This window comes from Sus scrofa, chromosome 14 (genome assembly GCF_054392235.1).
Source record: "Sus scrofa isolate SSC_HxYL_T2T_F1_AM1 chromosome 14, Sscrofa_HxYL_maternal_Yorkshire_Landrace_v2.0, whole genome shotgun sequence".
Taxonomy (NCBI): Eukaryota; Metazoa; Chordata; class Mammalia; order Artiodactyla; family Suidae; genus Sus; species Sus scrofa.
In genome coordinates this window covers 36,091,517-36,113,510 of record NC_139396.1, presented here as the reverse complement: position 1 = coordinate 36,113,510, position 21,994 = coordinate 36,091,517, and the positions used below count along the sequence as shown (strand labels likewise).

The window sequence follows — 21,994 nt, the reverse complement described above, 5'->3', positions numbered from 1 at the left end:
CACACCTGCACGTTGGCCACTGCATTCACCACATTAGGCCAGAGATTTATGCTAATGACACCATTCTTGCTAGTTCACCTCCCAGCCCCACCTCTCCATCCTTCCTCCAGCCACTTCCCAACCATCTAGGTACGGCATCCTTTTGAATATCCTGATTGGTAGCAACTTGACCTCCTCTGAGGATACATTTGAATTAGGAAAGCAACCAAGTCTGGTGAGCAAGGAGGCTGGGATCAAGCTGGATTTTGCCATCTGAGGTGAAAGACAAGTTATGGCTATATAAGGAATGAAGTCAATCTTCCGGTACAGTGTGTGTGTGTGTACATACCACATTAGGCCAGACATTTATTCTAATGACACCATCCTTGCTAGCCATTCCTAAGGGAAGGAACAGAAATGTTTTCAGCAAAGACTTCATCATCAGAAAACATGTATTCCCCAAGGCCAACATAAATCTTGGTAGGTTTTATTTTTCTTTTTGAATCTCTTGTTACTCTTAGTTGCTAGAATTATCGGTTACTCATCCTTCTTGATGGTAGCTGCGTTGAATAGGTTTGGCTATTTCTTAGCCACTTTAAAGCCTTTTAAGATTTTACACAGAGGAATGGTTATTATAGGGTTTTTTTCCCTTCTGCATTCGAAAATAAAAAGGGTGTTGTGAAAGGTCAAAGGCCACAGTTGCCCCCTGGGTTTGGCATAGGCCAGATGAGAGGCAGGAAGCTATTGCCAGTAATTCTGAGTGGGGATGAACTTGCTTGTCTGGGTCCCATTCCACACGCCTTAGGACCACTCCCCCCAACCCCAGCCCACTTTTAAGATAAGGCAACTAAGCAGTTCTGTAGCCTAAGGAAGTGAGGACAAAATGGACATAGGGTAAGTTTTCACCTCTTTTCCCACTGGGGTGGAGTGCTACCCGGCCTTCTAGCCGCTTGTTTGGATCAAACCCTAAAGGAGATGGTGGTGGGACCAGTCTGCATGACTCTCCAGTGCACATCTTATCCAGGTGGGCAGGAGAGACCACTGCTCTGAAGCTCTGCCTCATGCTCCAACCACTGGTATCCCCAAGGGGAGCTCTAAAAGTGCACCCCTTTGTTGGGTGGCAACTTCTGGGCCACAGGAACTTTAAAAGGCTGGTCCAATCCTCTCCTAGGAAACCAAACCTAGAGGTTACCTGTCAAGGTCACACACTAGTCAGTACCAGGACTGGGATGTGTGTCTTTGTCACTAGCCCCCATCACATATGGAGGAAGTCTGGGCTAACTGCCAATAGGAATGGAGAAGTGATTCAGATGCAGCCTGGAGCAGCTTGGCAAAGGGCCCTCAGTGGCTCAGGACTACCTTGCAAAGAGCAGCAGCCAACCTCCCAGGAAAAGACCTCAGAGGGAGGAGGAGAAAAGGCAGAGGAATACAGATAAATTTATTAGTTAAATACTGATTTTACAGCCATTTCACCTTAAGACAATGTTAGCAGGTTTGTGGGTTAGGGACAGTATATGAGGGGGGCTTTCACAGAAGAAAGCAATGTAAATGATGATTAAAACAGAACCTGGGTTTAAAGATACTCTGCTACAGCCGGGAGGATTTGGGTAGGGGCTGGGTGTTTGGAGTAGCACAGAGGAAAGCCGGGCAGCTACACTCGGTTGGCAACCAGGACGCAGAAGCGAGCGTCTTCATGAGCCCAGCGTTGAGAGTAGAAACAGCAACTTGGAGAGGAGGCCAATTCCCAAGCTGTGAGGATAGGACCCACCCTCGGGGTCTCTTCTCATCACTCATCTTTCTTCCATGAGTTGTGCTGTGTTCATCTGAATTTATGCTGAAAACTCCAGGACAAAAGATTTCTGCTGAAGGTAGGCCTGGGTGCAGGGGCTGCAGCCTGCTGCCTGCACTACAGACAAGTCTCCACTAAAGGAGGGCGCATCCTCGAGATCCAAGCTGAAAACCCCGCCCCCGCACAGGAGGCCCCAGCCCAGGGGAAGGTCCACTGCATATCCTCTCCAGAAGGATCTCAAGTCTTAGATGAATGCTACTCAAACTGGCTTTAGCAGCAGAACCTTTTTTGTTCTCACTCCGGACCCCCAGGGCTGATGGGGTAGAAGAAGGGCTGGGAGCGGGCAGGCTTGGGGGGGCTTCCGTTTGGCTGAAGGGCCGAACTCCTGTTTTGCCAGGGAGAGACATGTTCAAACTGTAGGCAGAGCTGACCACTGAGAGCAGTGGAGCGATTTTAGCCACGGAAGGAACTTGCAAGGAGGTGAGGTTGCCAGGCTGCGGAAGCCACTCTGTGGTGGGAAAGGGGGTCCCCTTCCTCCATCTCCTCACTGAGTGTCCGGTAACACTGGCCCTACCACTGGCAGGTTTGGAGTCGAGATTCAGTATTAGAGGTGCGGGGTGTGCTGAGCCCGAGGAGGAGTGTTGGGCCAGGGCAGGAGCCTCCCAGAGGCCCACGCATCCAAACGCTTGTCAGAGAGGTGCCCTGATTCAGGCCGGAGCGGGGCCCAGGACCCTGTGCCTGCTCTCAGATCCCAGGGGTGGGGAAGACCACCAGCTTGGGCACTGCACTGGAAAGTCAGGGGAGAAGGCCCTCTCCTCGCCCGACCAGGGGCAGAAAATGAGAAAGAAGTCTCCACCTCACTGGAAAGGCCTGAGGTGAGCTCCCAGCAAAGGGGGGCGGGGAGGCACTCTCCAGTTCCCCAGCTTTAAAAGTATCCCATAAAATCCAGCACCTACTCCCCTAACCAAATCATCGACTTCAAGTTTCTTCCCGGTTGTCTGGAGTCAGGCCCAGACAGAGCAGGCTAGCCCCCGGGAGCTCAGAGCCTCCTCTTGGCTGTCCTCCGAGTCCCAAGTCCATGCAGGAATCTGAGGAGGGAAGGAGGTGACATTATGCAGTGATTATGTCCCCATGACTGTCAGCCAGGGCCAGGCTGTTCCAAGGGTCCTGCTTAGAGCTGGCCTGCGGTGACTGGCTGACCGAAGATGCGTAGCCTTGCGGGGAGAGCTTCAGGGCCGAGAGGACTGGGTGGATGGAGGGCCCGTGGCCAGACATGGCACTAACTGAGAAGGTCTGAAAGTGAAAAGTATAAGAAGCATCACTGGAGGGGCTCAGTCGGGGGTCTGAGCTGGAGAGGCTGAGCCCTACTCTGCAGCTTTGCCCAGGCTGGCTCCCACCCCAGGAAGGGGTCAAGAGGAGAGGGCCAAAGGACAAGGGCAGGAGGGGCACCACACAGCCCTTCTGCTCTGACCCCTGCGCTGTGGGGGGGCAAGGGCCTGCGTGACTCATTGGCTGCTCCTGAGTACAGACCCAGTCGCTTTGTGACTGCTCCCGTTTCTCTGGAGCCTTGGATGGTTACGTGGGCTATTTTCTACAATCTCATCACCATCAGTCTCCACTTTCAGAAAGAAGCCATCCTCCCTGCCCAGAAAGGGCTCTGGCTCTCCTGGTCCTGTGGGCCCAGCTTCTCTCCACCCTGACAGCAGAAGGCTCCTGAGGATACACCCCCTCAAACACAGGCAGAGGAAAGGACAGAGTTAGTAGGGCACCAGGACCAAGCCTGGAAACATCCAGATCCCACATGGAGGGGCCTCAGGGGGAAGGGCTGGACGAGCAGGGATGCTGTCATATGTGAAAGAAGAAAATGAGGGTTCTGCTGCTCATCTGGACACACAAATGGAGCTGGACCTGCAGCTAACCCTCACTGTGTCCTGCCTGTGACCTCCTCACCAACCCCAACCCACCCACCTGCCCTCTGCACTTTCCACACCTTTGCCCACGCCAGGAGGGACCTCTTCTCCTTCCTTCTGTCAAAATGTACCCATCCTCATGGCCAAGGTCAAACCATGCTCACTTAGGAGACTGACTGGCTCAGAAGGCCCACTCCGCCTCCCAGTCCTCCCTCATCTCTCGCAGTCTGATTCGGTTGTAGTCACGCTGCATGCCAGCCCCGTACTGCCTCCTTGTCTCCACAGGTCCTGGCACAGAGGAGCTGCTAAACACTTGTATATCACAGTTGTATCACAGTTGTGTGTCCAGATCGCTGTAGCTTGGTCAGATGTGCTGTGTAGACAGCCCCTCACCTCCCGAGCTGGCCTGGCCTGTGGTGTGGAGTTCCTCCCCCACGGGCAGTACCTGGGACAGAGAGCTGCCATGCCCGTAGTGGGCCGACAGCCCGGGCTCTGTCTTGATGGGACGCATCTCTTCGCTGCTGCTGGTGGCCACACTGCTGGAGTTGCTGGAAGCGCTGGTGGTGGGAGGGAGGCTCTCACTGCCCGAGGGACCTAGAACAAGGCAGAGTCAGAACACCCATCCAGGGGCAGGGATGAAGAGACAGCCAGGGTAGAGCCATGCTCATGGTTTTGTCTACCTACGATTGCGGGGGGTGGGGGGGTTGGTTTCCGGGGGGGTGGGGAGGCAGGTCCTTCATCCATGCTGGGCTAGGGCCTCACCATGAAGCAGAAGCAGCAGAAACCTGAGGGACTTCTGCAAATGACAGGCTCACTTCCCCTTATCCCAAACCCTTGCCACGTGTGTCTCAGGAGTCAAAATTTTTGGATTAAAAAGGGCAAAACCTATATATCATAGAATACCTCCAGCAGGCTCTGAGACAACACCCTGTAATTAAATACATCACTAGTTCCACAGAAAACACGTGTGTATTCACACATGGGATAGAGCTATAAATAGCCTGTGTCAGTTCATGTTACTTTCTGCTGAGATATTGAGCTCCCTGGATTTGGAATTTAGATGGGGGCTTGAACACCTGAACCGAGGCCAGCTCTCCCTGTGACTCTACCATGTAAAGAGATGGGGCCCCCAAGGGGAAAGTGCTGATGTTTACAACATGGAAGCAGGGATCTGAGAACCACTGGCTTGGGAGAACCACTGGCTTGAGACACTCAATGTTCTCCTAAGTCGTGACTGCCAGAGGGGTGAGCCACTGTGGAGTCAGGAAAGGAGAACTTTGGTCCTGTTCCCAGCAGTGGGACAGGGAGTTTTATCTGACCCTGTCATGCCTTAGATTAGAAGATGAACTCTCCACCAGATCAGCTGACTTATTTTCTTGGGAACCACAGCATTTCCCAGTGAAATCTCTAATTCGATAGTAGTAGAGGGAGTGATCTTGGTAGCGGGCCTCATTCTTAAACCTAGAAACTGAGAAGGCAAAGTGTATCCTGAGCTGAATATGGAGCTTGAAGTGTAAAAACTTGGGTCTTCATTCCAGATCTACCTATTCACAGCTGTGCGACCCTTGTTAAGTCACTGCCCTCTCTGAGCCTCAGCTTGCTCCTTAGTAAAATGGGCATCATAAATGAGGTCTCATGGGAGTCTTTAAGGATCAGTGAGATAACATTTGTGAAGGAACTTTGTAAATACACAGCATTACACGATTTTAATTATACACTGGCTTAAAAATCAATCTATTATAAATATGCCTAATGGGACCTTGTCTTCCCAGACCCCAGTTGGCTCAAAGAGAACTGAAAGAACTTGAGTGCTTGCGTGGCTGCAGCACAAAGATGGAGGGACTGAGTAATGTTCCTTTTCCCTTCAGGCCCTCAAAGGGGTCCAGCTGGACCTCCACAGTCTCTGCAACTAGCAAAAATCAGGCCCCAACTTGAGTTGAGGCTGCTTCAAAGGCCCCGACATGTTCCTTGACGATGTTACTTCTGCACTGGGTTATCCGGCCAGAGATGGATGACGCTGTCATTACACCTGAGATACACATGCTCACACACTCCCAGGGCTGCTGCATTATTCACAGAATTTCAGACCTCTTCCTCACCTGCTGACGTCTTCGATTTGTTAAGGTTCTTGGGCTTCCGTTTTCTGGTTTGAATCCCCTCTTTCCGCATTGCAAGAGGCCTGGGGACCTAGGGGATCACAAGTCCATATACGTGGTTTTCCATTTGTACATGATCTGCAGCAGTATTCTCACATACATGCGCATGCGTGCGCGCGTGCACACACACACACACACACACACACACAAAGAAGTCCAGATATACACAATTCCTCTACAAACCCTGGGGCTGAATCAGGCCCAGAACTCCTGATGAGCAAGAAATCTAATCTACTAAAAACAAAACAAAACAAAACAAAAAAAAAATGCATTGAGCACCTACATTCCATGCTGGTATTATACCAGACACTTGAGAAATGGAGAGCTAAAGACACAGCTCGTTCCCTCTAGTGGTGCACAGTTTGCTGGGAAAGACAGACACATAGAAAATAACCAGACTCATAGGGTGGTGTGGGAGAACAGAAAAGAAGCACTGGACCCTGTCCTGGGTTGGGGGAAGGAAAGTGGCACATCGAGGCAGGCTTCCCTGAGGAGGTGATGGCTGGCTTGTAGGAGGCAGTCGAGCATACAAAGGGCAGGCATTTCAGGCACAAGAACAGCAAGTGCCAAAGCCTTTAACTGATCAGCCACCCCCAGACACTGTAAGAGTAAAAAGAGGGTGCTGTTAGTAATTATGCCAAGAAAATGGGCATAGTCAAGGACTCTCCTGGCAAGTGGAGACGTGAAGTCACTCTACTTGGAGCGCCTCTGCACTGAGTCTAGCTGGAACGAGCGGTGGTTTCCACGGGTAGTGAGAACTTCGGGGATTATGGCGGAGAGACTGCTCTGCGGCCAGGGTGTGAGAGAAACCAGCTATGGACAGGACTTTACAGCATCTGACTTTAAACAAGCAGCAACTGTCAGTGTCACTCCTGAGCCACTCAGGATGCCTCAACAAGTGTTGGGGAGCAGGCCTGCAAGGTCACCTTTTTAGCATTTTAAAATAGTGTGCCTTTTTCACACCTGGTTTCTTTTAGGCCTGGCCATCCAAACCATTTAGCCCCTGAGCTATGCTTGTCTCCTGTAAGGGACTGACACAGGCCACATCCACAAGGATGGAAGGAAAAAGCAAGGATCACTTCCGAGACGAGATGTGCAGTTGTTAGGAAGGAATGCACTGCTGTGTAGGACAGGGAAATCTACTCAATAGTCTGTGGTAACCTATAGGGGAATGGAAATGTGTAAATATATGACTGAATCACTGCTATACAGCAGTAATTAACACTGTAAATCAACTGTACTTCAATAAAATTTAAATAAAGTTTAAAAAAAAACAAGAAAGAAAGTAGTAGCGCACATAAACTTGAACTGCCTTCTAGCCAACCAAGAGTCAGAGGAGACAGCCTTCCCACCCTTGGGGAGAGTGTCTTCCCCTGCCCTCCTCTGCCCTCTGCCCTTCTGTTTATCTCATCCCTCCCCAGTACTTAAAAAAACAAAAAACGAAAAACAAAAAACTGTGGTAAAATGCACACCACATAAAATTTACCATCTTAACCACTGTTAAATGTGCAGTTCAGCAGCGTCAAGTACATTCACATTGTTATGCAACCATCACCACCATCCATCTCCAGAACGCTTTTCAACTTGTAAAATGGAACTCTTTGCTCATTAAATGGTCATTCCCCATTCCCCCCTCCCCTCAGTCCCTGGCAGCCACTATCCTATTTTGTTTCTAGGAATTTGACTACTCCAGAACCTCATGTAAGTAGAATCATACAGAGTTTGTCCTTTTGTGACTGCCTTCTTTCATTTAGCATAACGACTTCAAGATTCATCCATGTTGTAGCCTGGGACCGAATTTCCTTCCTTTTAAAGGCTGAATTAGATTCTACTATGTGTGCAGACCACATTTCGCTTATCCATCCATCAGTGGACACCTGGGTTGCTTCTACCTTTTGGCTATTGTGAATATTGCTACGGTGAACATGAGTGTACAAATATTTGTTGGAAATCCTGCTTTCAGTTTTTTTGGATATATACCAGAAGTAGATTGCTGGATTTTATAATAACTCTATTTCGAATTTTTTAGAGACACAATCTTTTTAATACCTATATAATATTCCTCTATCAGTCTCTTTTATCTTTCCTCTATTGAAGAACAATAGTTTCTTGAACCATTTTCCCCATAAAGTTTTTTCTTTCATTTTCATTATTACAGGATTCAACAAACACCTTTGTACACACTCCTTGCAAACAGAAGTGTACAGCTGACCCCTGAATATACAGTTCAGTAGTGTCAAGTATATCCACACTATTATGCAACCATCACCACCATCCGTCATGGGTCCACTTACACGTGAATTTTTTTTTCAACAGTTACTACATGATTTGTGGCTGGTTAAATCCGACAATGTGGAAACACATATAAGGAGAAATCACATATACATAGGGTGATCTATAGGTTGGACATGGATTTTCAACTGTGCAGAAGGTCGGCCTCCCTAACTACCACATTGCTCAAGGGTCGATGTATTTTCTTATGAATATTCTTAATTATATTTTTAGCCATTTTTTAAGCTCATTATCACAAGAAAACATAAGATGTATGAGATTAAGTTAATAATAACCCCTTCCACCCCACTACCATCAATCCTATCCCCAGTGAGGTAACTGGAATAACAGCCTCTTATGTTTCTTCTTAAAAAAAAAAATTTTAACACATGCATATGTATGTATGTGTATTCATTCATGTGTGTGTGTGTGTGTGTGTGTGTGTATAAGCAACTACATGTAAATAATGTTCTTTTTTTTTTTTTTGTCTTTTTATCTTTTTAGGGCTACTCCCAAGGCATATGGAGGTTCCCAGGCTAGGAGTCAAATCTGAGCTACAGCTGCTGGGCTACACCACAGCCACAACAACTCGGGATCTGAGCCACATATGCAACTACATCACAGCTCACGGTAACACCGGATCCTTAACCCACTGAGCAAGGCCAGGGATTGAACCTGCGTCCTAATGGATGCTAGTCGGATTCATTTTAGCTGAGCGATGGGAATTCCAATACAATCATTCTTAAAAAAACTATCCGTTATCCATTGAATTGTTACCTTTTATGTATCATACTACCATAGCTATAGACTCTTTTTGAGTTTCTTCTGTAAATGGGAATTAAATTAATGTAACATTAAAGATGGAAGTGGTGATCCATAGCAATGTCTCTGCTGTGGTCTGAATATCTGTGTCCCCCTCAAATTCACATGTTCACAAATCTAACATCCAAGGGGATGGCATTAGGAGGTGGGGCCTCTGGGAGGTGATAGGTCATGAAGGCAGAGCCTCAGGGATGAGATTAGTGCCCTTATACTAGAGACTCCACAGAGATCCCTCACGCCTTCCACCATGTGAGGCCACATCTCCCTCAACCATGCTGGCCTCTGATCCTAGACCTCCAGCCCGAATCATGGAGACTAATTTCTGTGATTTATGATTCTGTGGTGTTGTTACAGCAGCCCAAATGGAGGTCCCTTCCAGATTTGAGTATCTTTTTTAAGAAGGAGAAAATGAATCATGATCTGCAGAGGACAAGGGGGGTGAGACCCGAGCTGTGGAGGAAAGAGCGGGACATGGTCAGGGAACCCTTACACCATGGAGCTTCATGTAGAGGCCGCAGGCATTGCACACGGGCTCGCCCTCAGCGTTGCGGCGCCACAGCGTGGTGGTGGTGGTCTGGCAGTTGGCACAGGAGAGGCCCACTCGGCGGGAGGCAGACTGCAACACAGGAGACAGATCCTCAGGGCCAAGGAAAAGGCAGGGAGTGTATGTGTGTGGGTGGGGCTGCGTGAGAATCTGGGACCGGCTAGCATGGGATACCCACACCTGGGACATGAGCCTCTCCCTGTGCCCTGGAGAAAGGGCTAAGCTGCAGGAGACAGCAAATCTAACGGTTTTGGCCAATTACTCACATCAGGGAAAAGTGCAGCCAGCACTGGGCACTGTAGGCAGAAAAGCTTGTCCCCAAATTGGAATTAGCCTGGCTCAGGTGGGGGGCTCAGGTGGGGGGTGAGGGACGAATGTACCCAAAGATCACCAAAGACTGACCACAAGAAAGGGAAGCACCAGTGTTTATTCCCCATTCGTCTCTCCCTAATATTCACAAGAGCAGTTCCTATTGGTCAGAATCAAATTATACTAGAGAAGACCAGGGACCCAGGAGCCAAAACCTGGGCTCCAAACTCTTCCCCAGCCACAGGGCCCAGCACACCCGGCTTAATCTCCCTGGTCTTTGGGTTTTATCAATGGATCGACTGCAAACAGGGTAAGTCACAGTGCATAAAGGAAGAGTTAACCTTCCTCGTCGTGGGGTGTACATGAACACAGGAGACACTCCAAACAATGCCGGGCCAATGGGTTGGGGAGCAGAAAGTCTGAACTCTGGTCCCCACGGGGAGACTCAGGACCTAAGTGACTGCAGGCGAGGCCATAATCTTTTCTGAACCTCACCTTTCATGTCCACATAAGCAAGGGGCTGAACTAAATGGTCTGAAACATCCTTGCAGCTGAAGCTAACTCTGGAGGTATAAGAAATGACTTTTTTTGCCACCCAACCCTTCAACCTGCACCTTCTTTGAAAGATGACTTGAAGCCCCCAAATTCAAAACCAGGGATTTCCCACCAGGCTGCGAAAGCCGGAGCTGAGAGAAGGAAGACGGGAGCCTGCAGCCAGCTTACCAGGCGGCGCTGGGGCTTGATGAGGGGCCGGTTGATGCCATTCATCTTGTGGTAGAGGCCGCAGGCGTTGCACAGGTAGTGGCCGGTCCCGTCCCGCCGCCACAGCGGGGTGGACATGGCCCCGCAGTTGACACACTCTCTGCCTTCCGAGAAGTCATCAAACATATCTACTGGGTGGGAAACGACACAGGGTTAGTTCCCTGCCTGTGCCTGGAAATTTCATGTTGAAGGATCCAGAGACCAAGGAAATCACGAGCATCCCTCACAAGGACAGCAAGACGGAGCTGCCGTTCTCGTGCTCTTCAGCGCGCTGACCTAACCCTGGGGAGTTGGCTCTCAGTGTCCTGGGAGGTGGACGCGTGACTCCCCCTGGTGTGTCTGGCAGAGACCACTAGCACCTGGATGCCTCTCCTTCAGAGCCCTGGGGCTCAGCTAACACTAAGGTCTACTCAAGGCCTTCTTTCTCTCTTTATTCCCTTTCAAAATTGAGGTTCTAAGTGGAGTCAGCCATACAATGAGACACCAACATCCAATGCTTTCACTGACATGTGGAATCTGAAAAAAGGACAGACTGAACTTTGCAGAACAGATGCTGACTCACAGACATTGAAAAACTTATGGTCTCCGGAGGAGACAGTTTGGGGGGTGGGGGGGATGTGCTTGGGCTGTGGGATGGAAATCCTGTGAAATCAGATTGTTATGATCATTATACAACTACAGATGTGATAAATTCATTTGAGTAATTAAAAAATAAAAAATTTAAAAAAAGATAACGGACACAGAAGAGCAAAAAAAAAACAAAATTGAGGTTCTGTGGCCCCTTCAACAGAAATACAATCAATATTTACTTTGGGAAAAAATTTTAAATGCTGAAATGTGTAAAAAAATTTACAGAAATCATGCATAATCCTGTAACTCAAAGATCACCATATTATTAACATTTTGTTCTGTTACATCCTTTGCAATACTTTATATATTGACATATTTTTGCCTACTTGAGGTCAAGTGGTATCATTTTGAGCCTGTTTTTTCACTTCATACCAAATCATTTTCCCATGTTAGAAATTCTTCATAAATTCATTTTAGTGCAGTATATTATCCCATCATACAAATGTGCCCTCCTTTAACTATTATCATTAACTTTTACTTAGTTGTTACCCAATTTCTGACTTTCATTTTGTAAATACTTCTCATCTTGTACACTCTTCTTAGCATTCCTTAGGATGCTTCTCTAGATATAGAACCACTGAGCCAAAGGGACTATGTTTGCTGAAAGTTCTTAAAATTTTCAAACTTTTCTGCAAAAAAAGGCTGTACCTCTTTTTTTCTCATTTCAACACATCTGTATGGTACACTGTCATAGTCTGACATTTTTTCTTGCTTACTGGAACAGGAAATAAAGGTGCATATTATAAGCAACAAAGCCCGTCCAAGGGAACACGGCTCTCTTTGCACACTCTCACTTAACAATTGACAAATTTCAGCCATCTTGCTGAGACAGGCTGGGCCTATTTTTCTCATTGCCCATGATCTATGTAAAGTCCAGTTTAGGACTTTCAGAAGTCTCTCTGACTTCATGTATAGTGCTTCCTATTTTGAAAATTTACTGTCATTTCTAAATTTTCTGTCCCTAAATATAGCCACACTGGCGTCCAAATGGTTCCTGCTCTACTATCAGAGGCAAGAGTGGATTTTCCTCTACTTGAGGGGGAGATTTGGTGGGGGAGGGTACAAGCTCTCCCTCCCTCAGGACCTAGCCCCCTTGCCCTGGGGTTTAAAGTCAAACATTCTGCTAGGTCTATGGCCCCACTGCCTGCTCTAAGGGAGCGTGGGCTGGAGAAGAGGATGGTGGGGGACCCTCCCCTCAACTCTGGGTACACAAACAGTCATTTGCACCTGCAAACAAGTAGCTGTGAGTCAACAGTGTGCAGGTGTGAGGGGCTGTTTGCTCAGGCTGGGGAGCTGAGCACACACCGGTCACAAGAGAGGCTATTTTTGCACCTGGGTCACATTGAGAACCCTCCAGCAAGGTCACCTGCCTTCAGAGCCGCACATGACATGCCAACTCCTGTTCTCAGCTTGCTTCCCCAACCTGGAGGCAACAACCTGGACGCCTCCACCAATAGCCATTCCCACCTCCGCCAACGCCTCCACCACACCCTCACCCGGGACATTGCTCCACTCCAGCTCCCTTGGCCCAGGGCTTCCGGTGGGGAGTGAGGAGGTGAGAGGACTGGACAGGCCAGGGGAGGTCAAAAGAGGACCTCCAACCAAGGAGGGGCGCTGGCAATGCTGTTGGGTGCTTGCAATCAACACTAGATGGCACTACAGCCTCAAAACTGATACTGGCATTCCTGCCTAAATCATGATGGAGGGCTTTTTAGATCACCTCTCCAGTCCAAATGGGGCACAACCCAATTATTCTATTTCTTTTTAATCATGGAAAATTTTAAGGATATTCAAGAATGGCCAGAATAGGAAAATGAACTCTTATTTAATCATCACTCAATTTCCAACAATTTGTGACCAATCATATCTACCTTGCCCCACTTGTCCCCATCCTGGGTTTTTTTTAAAGAAAATCTCAGATATTCCGTCGTTTCATTCGTACATATTTCAGTACGTGCCTCTCACAGATAAAGATTCACACTCTTTTCCTTTCAAAGATAAGCAAACCAGCTTCTTTTCAGTTCATCTAAAGAAGGCTGCACAAACAAAGTTCTCTCAACTCATTCCTCTTTTTTAGAGGGGAGGGTCCCTTTCCCCCCAACACTCATTGTTTTACATGGGGGGGACTGAACCTCATTCCAGGAGCCCTCCTAGCAGTCCTGGTCTCCCTACTGGATCCTGACCTCATGCTGCCTTGAGAATCTAACAAGGAAACTTGCCTTAAAAACTCCTTCTCATTTGCAACACAGGCCGGGTTACACACAGTCAACCAACTATTCTACAGACCGAGGGAAAGGCACTGGAGGTCAGCACGTATGTCTTTGTCACCAACAAATATTTACTTGAGCATCTGCTATATAAGCATTCCAGTAGATGTTACAGGAGCTAAGAGGAAACCTTACTCTTAGAATGCTGGTGATCTGTTAATCAAATTGGGTATTCAGGTGGCAGAGACCTCGTTTAGGGTAGTAAGTGCAGAAGTCCGACCTGCATCGAAGAATCAGGTGTTACAACAGCAACCAAAAGAAGGATGGAAGGTCAAGGCCGTGCTTCCTAAAAGCCCCCATCAGACATGCCACGTCTCCCCATAACTCACCACACCTCCAAATGGGCAGAGTTTCAATATTTTCTACCAGAGTCTTGTCATCCAACCCACTCAATGAAACATGACGCAATTGTAAATGATTATGAGAAAGACACCATTAACAAGAAAGAAAAAATGTTTACATCTCAAGTTAAATGAAAAATGCAGCACACAAAACACTGTGAGGACATCTGAGACCGCCAGAAAGGAACTTCTAATAAGCTAATCAATTGTGTGGACTTTTCTTTTTAAAAACACCACGCTGGAGTTCCTGTCGTGGCGCAGTGGTTAACGAATCCGACTAGGAACCATGAGGTTGCGGGTTCGGTCCCTGTCCTTGCTCAGTGGGTTAATGATCCGGCGTTGCCGTGAGCTGTGGTGTAGGCCAGTAGCTACAGCTCCGATTTGACCCCTAGCCTGGGAACCTCCATATGCCGCGGGAGCGGCCCAAGAAATAGCAAAAAGACAAATAAATAAATAAATAAATAAAAATAAAAAATAATAAAATAAAAACACCATGCTGTAATGTTATAACTGCTTAGTTTTAAAAATATGATAAAAAAATAAGAACAAAATAAAAACTTTTTTTGATCATCTCAAGTAACTCCCAGGACACTGCGGGGGAAGGAACTGGTTTACCTTCATACATCTGACACATACATATATTTCCCCCCTTGGACTGAAGAAAGGAGAGAATGTTCAGACCCTGTACCTTCAGCACTCTGTCTAGAGGAAGCAGGAGGCGACAGGCTGTGAGCCCCACGCCAGCACTAACATCTGGTGGTGTGAACCTTGGGAACAACCATCTCAATAGAAAGGCACTGGGTGGAACTTCCCGAAGACAAGTGGGCAGCAGCCTGAAGCCAGTTTCTCAGCCTGATGTCTAATGAGGAAGGGCAGAGAAATGGCCTTGATTTGTGAAAGCCCCACCCACCCAATGTGCGGCACCAAGCAGGAATTGGACCAACCACTTAGAAGGCAGTGGGAATCTCTTGGAAGTGGGTCAGTGTTACCCCACATTCAGAGGAAAGACTTGTAATAATAGTTGTAAAGTACTTTGCAAATAAGAGGAAAAACTCACAACAATGGCTGTAAAGTGCTTTGCAAACACCAAATGAGATAACAGTGATGGGTTATTGTTAGTGTTGGAGGGTTGGTAGAGAGTGGGAAAGACCTGGGAGAACCTTGGTGTGGGGATACTGGGGTGGGGGGTGCTGATAAAAGAGCCAGGAGATTTGGGAGTCTGACCTTTTCTCAGAACTGTAAACTGTGTATCACTCTCAGACTTGGCCCAGGACTTGGGCAGGGAGTGAACTTGAGGCAGGTTAACTGTATAAACTTATGAAGCCTCGGAACTGCTGCACATGAGAAAGAGTAATTCACAATCATTTTAGCAACCAAAGGACAAAATGAACTGTGCCCTTGCCCCTATTTAAAATGTTTTTGTTTTTTTTGTTGTTGTTGTTTTTTTTTTTTAATTTTGGTTTTCTTGCTTTTTAGGGCCCACACTTGCAGCATATGGAAGTTCCCAGGCTAGGGGTCAAATTGGAGCTGTAGCTGCCGGCCTACATTACAGCCACAGCAATGTGGGATCCTTAACCCACTGAGCGAGGCCAGGGATCAAACCCACATCCTCATGGATACCAGTTGGGTTTGTAACCCACTGAGCCATGACGGAAACTCCTAAAATTTTTTTTTTTAACAAACAAACCCAGCCTGATTTCTTTTGCCTCCAATTTAAGTTTGGATATTCCTAGAAATTAAGGCAAACTACTCCCACTCAAGTGCCTGGAAGAAAAATGTGTGCCAGGAGGTTGACGGATCCCACCCTGACTTCCCCAGGGAGAAGTGACACAATCGCAGGCAGGGACCTGACCTCTCCCAACCAGCTCCATCCATCTTGGGGAACCCACCCACTGACTAGCAAGTCAGGGCCGGGAGGGGGAAGGCAGGGGAGGGAAAGAGGGGAGGTGGGAGACAAGGGAGAGGACTCAGCTGGGGATGGGGGGGGCAACACCCAGTGGGCACTTCCTGGTAGCTGCTTTGCCTCCCATAGGCTGGAGAGAGCAAAGGCTGATGGGTGCCACCACTCGTGTGCCAGCTCACTGGGTCAGTGCCACAGAGCTGCCTGTCATGCCCTCCATCCTCGGAGGGGCTTCCACTTGCTAGGGAAGCTAGGTCTTGGGCCAGAGCCCGGTTGGAGAAACCCTCCTTTCGTTCACCCTCATGCCGAGTCCATCTGGAATCTGTGTGGCTGGTGGGCATGCCAGAGCCCAAACATGTGCCATGCGTCTGCTCTACCTGCCTTTGTAGTAAGAGCTGGACTTAGAGATATATTAGATAAAACTGGGGTAAAAAGCCTTGCTCAGAGTTGTAGTCCAGCTGGGGATATACAACTTAAAGCAAGTAATTATGTTCAATGTGACAACTGCAATGGTGCCTGGGCTGTAGCGCTGGCCCCCACTTCCACCAGCACCTCCCAAGCTGTCCTCTCTGGGGAGAGAAGGCGCAGAAACACAGTGGAGATCACCCATGCCTCAGGCAGCGATTCAACGCTGCAAGGCTGCAAATCGAGACCATAGGCAAAGAGGGGAGGGGCCTCCCAGAGACCTCCCGAAGCCAAAGGGGTTTCAGAACAAAGTCCCAGGCAACACCCCGAAGTCCCTTGCTGAACCCCAGTCCTGAGTCCCATCCAAAGTTCAGCAGGTTGTGCCTGGACTTCCTGACAGGCTCTGTCCCCCGGGCTGGCGCCTGGGTCTAGGGCACAAGAAGCAAACAAACCTGAAGTTTGGGGGCAGCTCTGGAGCCTTTAGTCTTCTGGGCTTTGTCAGGCCCGCCTGACAGGCAGTCACTGCGGGGAGGGCTTAGCGCTGGCGGCTGGCAGGACCAGAGCACCTATTTTGGAAGCTCCTGCTGAACAGGCACAGTTCCCACCAGGCCAGCGGAGCTGCTCTGTGAGCCCAGAAGAGAACGCACGGCCCAAGCAGAGTCTCCGCCACATCCCACCCACTGCCAAGATAGCCTAGGCAGCTTAGAAATTTACAAACAAGGAAACTGAGAAGAACCAACATGAAACAGCACACTGCATTTCTTAATAGCCACTGGGTAATATGACAGACCTTTAAACTTTTCTCCGGGTGAATATTGTAATTACACTGGAAATAGATTTTCCACCCCACCCCAACACACACACAGAGAAAACATCAGCATTCACCTAGAAGCCTGGCTTTTTAGGCTTCAGGTAAGAGGTAAATCCACAGCCAGGTTAAAAAAACAAAAGACAAAGAAGATACTCTGAAAGAAAGGAACAAAAGCACCAAAACCAAGAAACAAAGGAGGGAAAGAAAAAGAGAGAAAAGAGAGAAAGGAAGGAAAGAAGGAAGGAAGGAAGGAAGGAAGGAAGGAAGGAAAGAAGGAAGGAAGGAAGCTGAAGAACCACCTCTTGCCTTAATAGACTGGAGGAAAATATTTACAGCATGTTGCCAGGAGTTAATTCCCCCTAATGTGCCAGGAGAAATTACACATCCCACAGAGAAAGATGAGGTGAAGACTCGGCTGGGCCCTGTCACCGAAGGAGCTGTGGGGAGAGTCAAGTGTCTGTCTTCCATCCTGTCGCTTCTCCCATGAAGATCTACAAGCGCCCAAGTATCTAGTACATTCCTATCCAGGCTGTGTTCACAGCAGGGACAGAGTAGGAGGGTGCCTCCCAAAAAGGAATGTTACTGGAGTTCAGAGAAGTCAGGTCTTGCCTAGGAAATAGCAGAGCTGGGATTTCAACCCAGACTGACTAGCTAGCTTCTTAGCCCCAGGCCCAGCAACACACAGCTTCTGCCAGCAGACCTTCCTGTCAGGGACCCCAATCCTTTCCCTAGCAGCAGACAATGTCAATAGGAACAGTTCGAAAACTAGTACATGAAAGACAGCCTAGGGTCACGACAGAAGTTACCACGAGGACCATAAGAAGCCCAGGGTCAGCACATACTCTGTTGACCCAGCTCATCTGATCACAGAAGCAGCTCAAGGCACATCTGTTTCAATGCTCTTCATCCAGCACACCGGCTAGGGAGCTGCCTCCCAGCCTTCCTCTCCATGGCCTTCAAGAATCCCCACACATAGGGATACAATTACAGCGTGAAGATTTCCCCACGATGCAGAGGGTCACTCATGAGTCCAGGAGAAATTTCTTGGTGCTTTTTTTTTTTTTTTTTTTTGACCCTTGGTCTTGATGGCATCCCGAGCCTTCTGCATTGTGCAAAGTTAGGTCCATGAAGGATACTGACTCCTGTATGGCTATTAAGTTCTTAGGAATTCCTGCTGTGGTGCAGCAGAAAGGAACCCACCTACTATCCATGAGGACTTGGGTTCTATCCCCGGCCTTGCTCAGTTGGGTTGGGGATCCGGCGTTGCCACAAGCTGTAGTGGAGACCACAGATAGAGCTCAGATCTGGCGTGGCTGTGGCTGTGGTGTAGGCCGGCAGCTACAGCTCTGATTTGATCCCTAGCCTGGGAACTTCCATATGCTGCAGGTGTGGCCTTAAAAAGCAAAAAAATGTAAAGAATTAAAAAAAAAAAAAAAGTTCTACAGCGTTAGGTTCTGAGAACATGACTTGATTGACTAGATTGGAAGTTAAACACTGCAGACTCCTGGATGGAGAGGGTCACCGTGGCCCCTTCCCACCTGTGATCCATGGGCGGGGAGACCGTCTTCAAAGGGGCAAATGAAAAAAGCAAAGGAGGGAACACTCAAAGATAGTGTTATCATTTGATTTCTATTTTAAAACTCTCCCTAAGAGATATGTTGCCCTTCTAACAAGAAATGTTTCTACAAACACCGTTTTGCCCAGCAGGCTCCTCGACCTCTGCCCACCACCCACCCCACCCCCAGCCGCCGCCTCCTGTCCATTACCCCCCAGTGAATGAGCTGTCTGGAGTCCTCCCCAGGGACTGGGGAAAAAGCCTGCGGACATGAGTGAAGACTAGCCAGGCTGCAAGAGCCTGGGTCTCTACTGGCTGCTGCATCCAGCAGACACCCTGCTGGCACCACGTGTCCTCTTAAACCTGTAACCACCACTCTCTTCATCATCATCATCATCATCATCATCCAGAATGGGGACACTTCTGAGGCAAAGGTGCTTATTACTAATTATTCTGGGACAATAGGCTTAAAATCAGATGTATGGCCACTCTTGACGGAACTCAGGTAGGAATCCTACAGCCCCGCCTCACTCACTCCCACTTTGGTCCCCTGCTCCCCAGTGTCACCACTTCCAGACAAGGTACATACAGAATGCAAGGAAAGGAGGCAACAATTACTCTAAATGCTGGGTTTTCTAGTTAGCCACTAACTGGTTCAGGCTGGGCTTGGCCCTCAGCTCAGCTATAGCCACGGGAACCTGGACTAGGCATCAGCAATGGAATTGTTTGCTACTTCCTGGACTCCAGGTGCTACGTACAAACCCTACCCTTCCTTCTCTGGACTTGGTAAGCTCTGAACAGCCCCTCATCATTGGTTACCCACCCCCCACTCCATGCCAGCTCTAAGGCTCCTGAATGCAGGCAGACAGTCTTGAAAGCTGTAAGAAATGTTTGGGTGATTCCAGGGACATTCAGTGAAAGAAACCAAGGTCCAGCGATGGTGAGTGACTCACCTAAACTTCTGCAACATTTCGTGACCTAATCTTCGCCCTCGTCAGCACCATGCTGCTCTCAGGATGAATCATTCCACATACAGTGCTCAGCACAAAATAGAAACTTAACGCATTTTGACTGATCAGATTTTAACAAAACCCAATGCCCTAAAGTATCTAATAGGCAGCAGGCCTGCCAGTAGGATGGAGTAAAATCTGTAGGCTCTGATCCTCGCCCACTTGACTGCCTGGCCACTGTGATGTACATTCCTGGACACACATAATAATTCAGCTGAGAGGATTATCTACGGACATACATATATAATATGTGTATATATAATATATACAGTTGAATGGGTGGATGTGGAAAAGTACTCCATAATGCATTAAAAATCAGCCCACTCTGTTTTTTTTTTATGGACGCATTCATGGCACATGGAAGTTCCCCCAGCCAGGGACTGAATCTGAGCCACAGCTTTAACCTCCATCACAGCTGCAGCAATGCCAGATCCTTTAACCTGCTGTGCTGGGGATCAAACTGGCACCTCTCCAGCAACCCAAGCCACAGCAGTCGGATTCTTTTTTTTTTTTTTTTTTTTGTCTTTTGTCTATTTAGGGCCAAACCCGTGGCAAATAGAGGTTCCCAGGGGTTGAATCGGAGCTGTAGCTGCTGGCCTAACCCACAGCCACAGCAATGCAGGATCCAAGCTGCATCTGTGACCTACCCCACAGCTCACGGCAATGCCAGGTCCTTAAACTGCTGAATGAGGCCAGGGATCGAAGCCCTGTCCTCACTAGTCGGGTTCATTAACCACTGAGCCGTGACCGGAACTCCTACAGTTGGATTCTTAACCCAGTGTGCCACAGCAGAAACTCCTAAAGATCAACCCACTCTTGCTAGTGATGAAACTGCTCTAATAATTCATTAGAATATATCAAAAGGACCCCCTCCCTACCAAAAAGAGAGACAGGAAAAGAAAAATATTTATTTATGTATGTATGTAGTCTTTTTGCCTTTTCTTGAGCCGCTCCCGCGGCATATGGAAGTTCCCAGGCTAGGGGTCTAGTCGGAGCTGTAGCCACCGGCCTATGCCACAGCCACAGAAACGCGGGATCTGAGCTGTGTCTGCAACCTACACCACAGCTCACGGCAACGCTGAATCCTTAACCCACTGAGCGAGGCCAGGGATCGAACCTGCAACCTCATGGTTCCTAGTCAGATTCGTTAACTACTGCGCCGCGACGGGAACTCTGAGAAATATTTTTAAGCTCTTCATGACAAAACCACTGGAAACAACCCAAATATCCACTGATGGGGATGAGTAAGAAAACTAAGCTGTAGTTAAAAAAAAAAAAAAGGAAAAAGAAAGATAGAAAATTTGAGTTGATTTTTTTAAAACAATTATTTAGACTATACTCAGGTTTTCTCTTCCTGTAACACAGTTCAAGTTTATTAAATAAGCAGTTAATTAAGCAAGTATCTCTGTACCTGGGCAATAACCTTGGAGGCAGCGGGAAAAGCAGTGCAAAAGCCCTGAGCTCAGGGGAAAAGGACAGTTAAAAATAACATCATGTACTGTGAAAGAAGCCAGTCACAAAAGACCATTGAGTGTGTGGTTCCATTTATATGAAATCCAGATAAATTTGATCCAGAATGGGCAAATTCAGAGACAGAAAGTAGATTAATGGTTGTCAGGGGCTGGGGGAGAGGGAATGAGAGTGACTGATAATAGGTACAGGGTTCTTCTTAGAGTGATGTAAATATTCTAAATTTGATTATGGGATGGATGCACAACTCTGAGAATGTACTAAAATCCACTGAATTGTACACTTCAAATGAGTGAACTTATAGAATATAAATCACATATTAATGAGGCTATTACAAAATAACTAATAAAATTTTAACTTTAATTTTAAAAAGCCTCTCTGGGAGTTCCCATTGTGACTCAGTGGGTTATGAACCCAACTAATACCTATGAGGATGTGGGTTCGATCTCTGGCCTCACTCAGTGGGATAAGTTGAGGATCCCGCATAGGCTGGCAGCTGCAGCTCCAATTCGACCCCTAGCCTGGGAACTTCCATATGCCACAGGTGCAGCCCTAAAAAGCAGGAAAAGAAAAAGAAAAAAAAATTTTTTTTTAATCTCTCTGCCTAGGAGCAGGACGACTGAAGATGTCTACTTCATTTCTGTAGTTCCCTGGGATCCTCGTACTCAGTGACAAGATGCCTTCTCCCCCATGTGCCCAGTGCCCCCTCCACAGAGGTGGCCCTCTCTGGGCCCAGGTATCCTCGATGGCGCCGACCATTCCTGACACCCCACAGAAGCAAAGAGGAAGGTTCTTTCCACAAGGGGTAGGACCAGCAAGTGTGGGGATGTCCAAGATGCGCTAATCAAAGACTGCCTGCCAATCTCACTGCGGATAAAGTCCGGCACTAGTCCAGGTCCAGGCCTCCCACCAGCCTGCCTTAGTCACCTAAGTGTGCCCTGGGGGGACATAAGTAGCCTGGACACTGATGGAGAGCACAACACCATACTGCCTGCAGGGAGATTGGGGGCACCAGGAACAGCATCTCCCCAAAAGTGCATTTGATCTAGAAATTCCACCTCTG

The 21,994-nt window shown here is 48.1% G+C and overlaps 1 protein-coding gene across 9 annotated transcripts in view; it reads right to left on the bottom strand.

Moving 5' to 3' along the window:
- Positions 1-1,397: 1,397 nt before the first annotated feature.
- GATA4 (GATA binding protein 4) overlaps positions 1,398-21,994 on the bottom strand; it is a 78,646-nt gene continuing 58,049 nt past the window's right edge. For 4 of the 9 annotated variants that reach the window (XM_013990297.3, XM_005657268.4, XM_084993170.1 and 1 more), the window contains 5 exons: positions 10,504-10,673; positions 9,418-9,543; positions 5,778-5,865; positions 4,124-4,272; positions 1,398-3,061 (listed from right to left, as the gene is read on the bottom strand). In XM_013990297.3, the coding sequence (XP_013845751.1) occupies positions 2,879-3,061; positions 4,124-4,272; positions 5,778-5,865; positions 9,418-9,543; positions 10,504-10,673 (716 nt within the window). In that variant the 3' untranslated portion in view covers positions 1,398-2,878. 9 annotated transcript variants of the gene reach the window in all.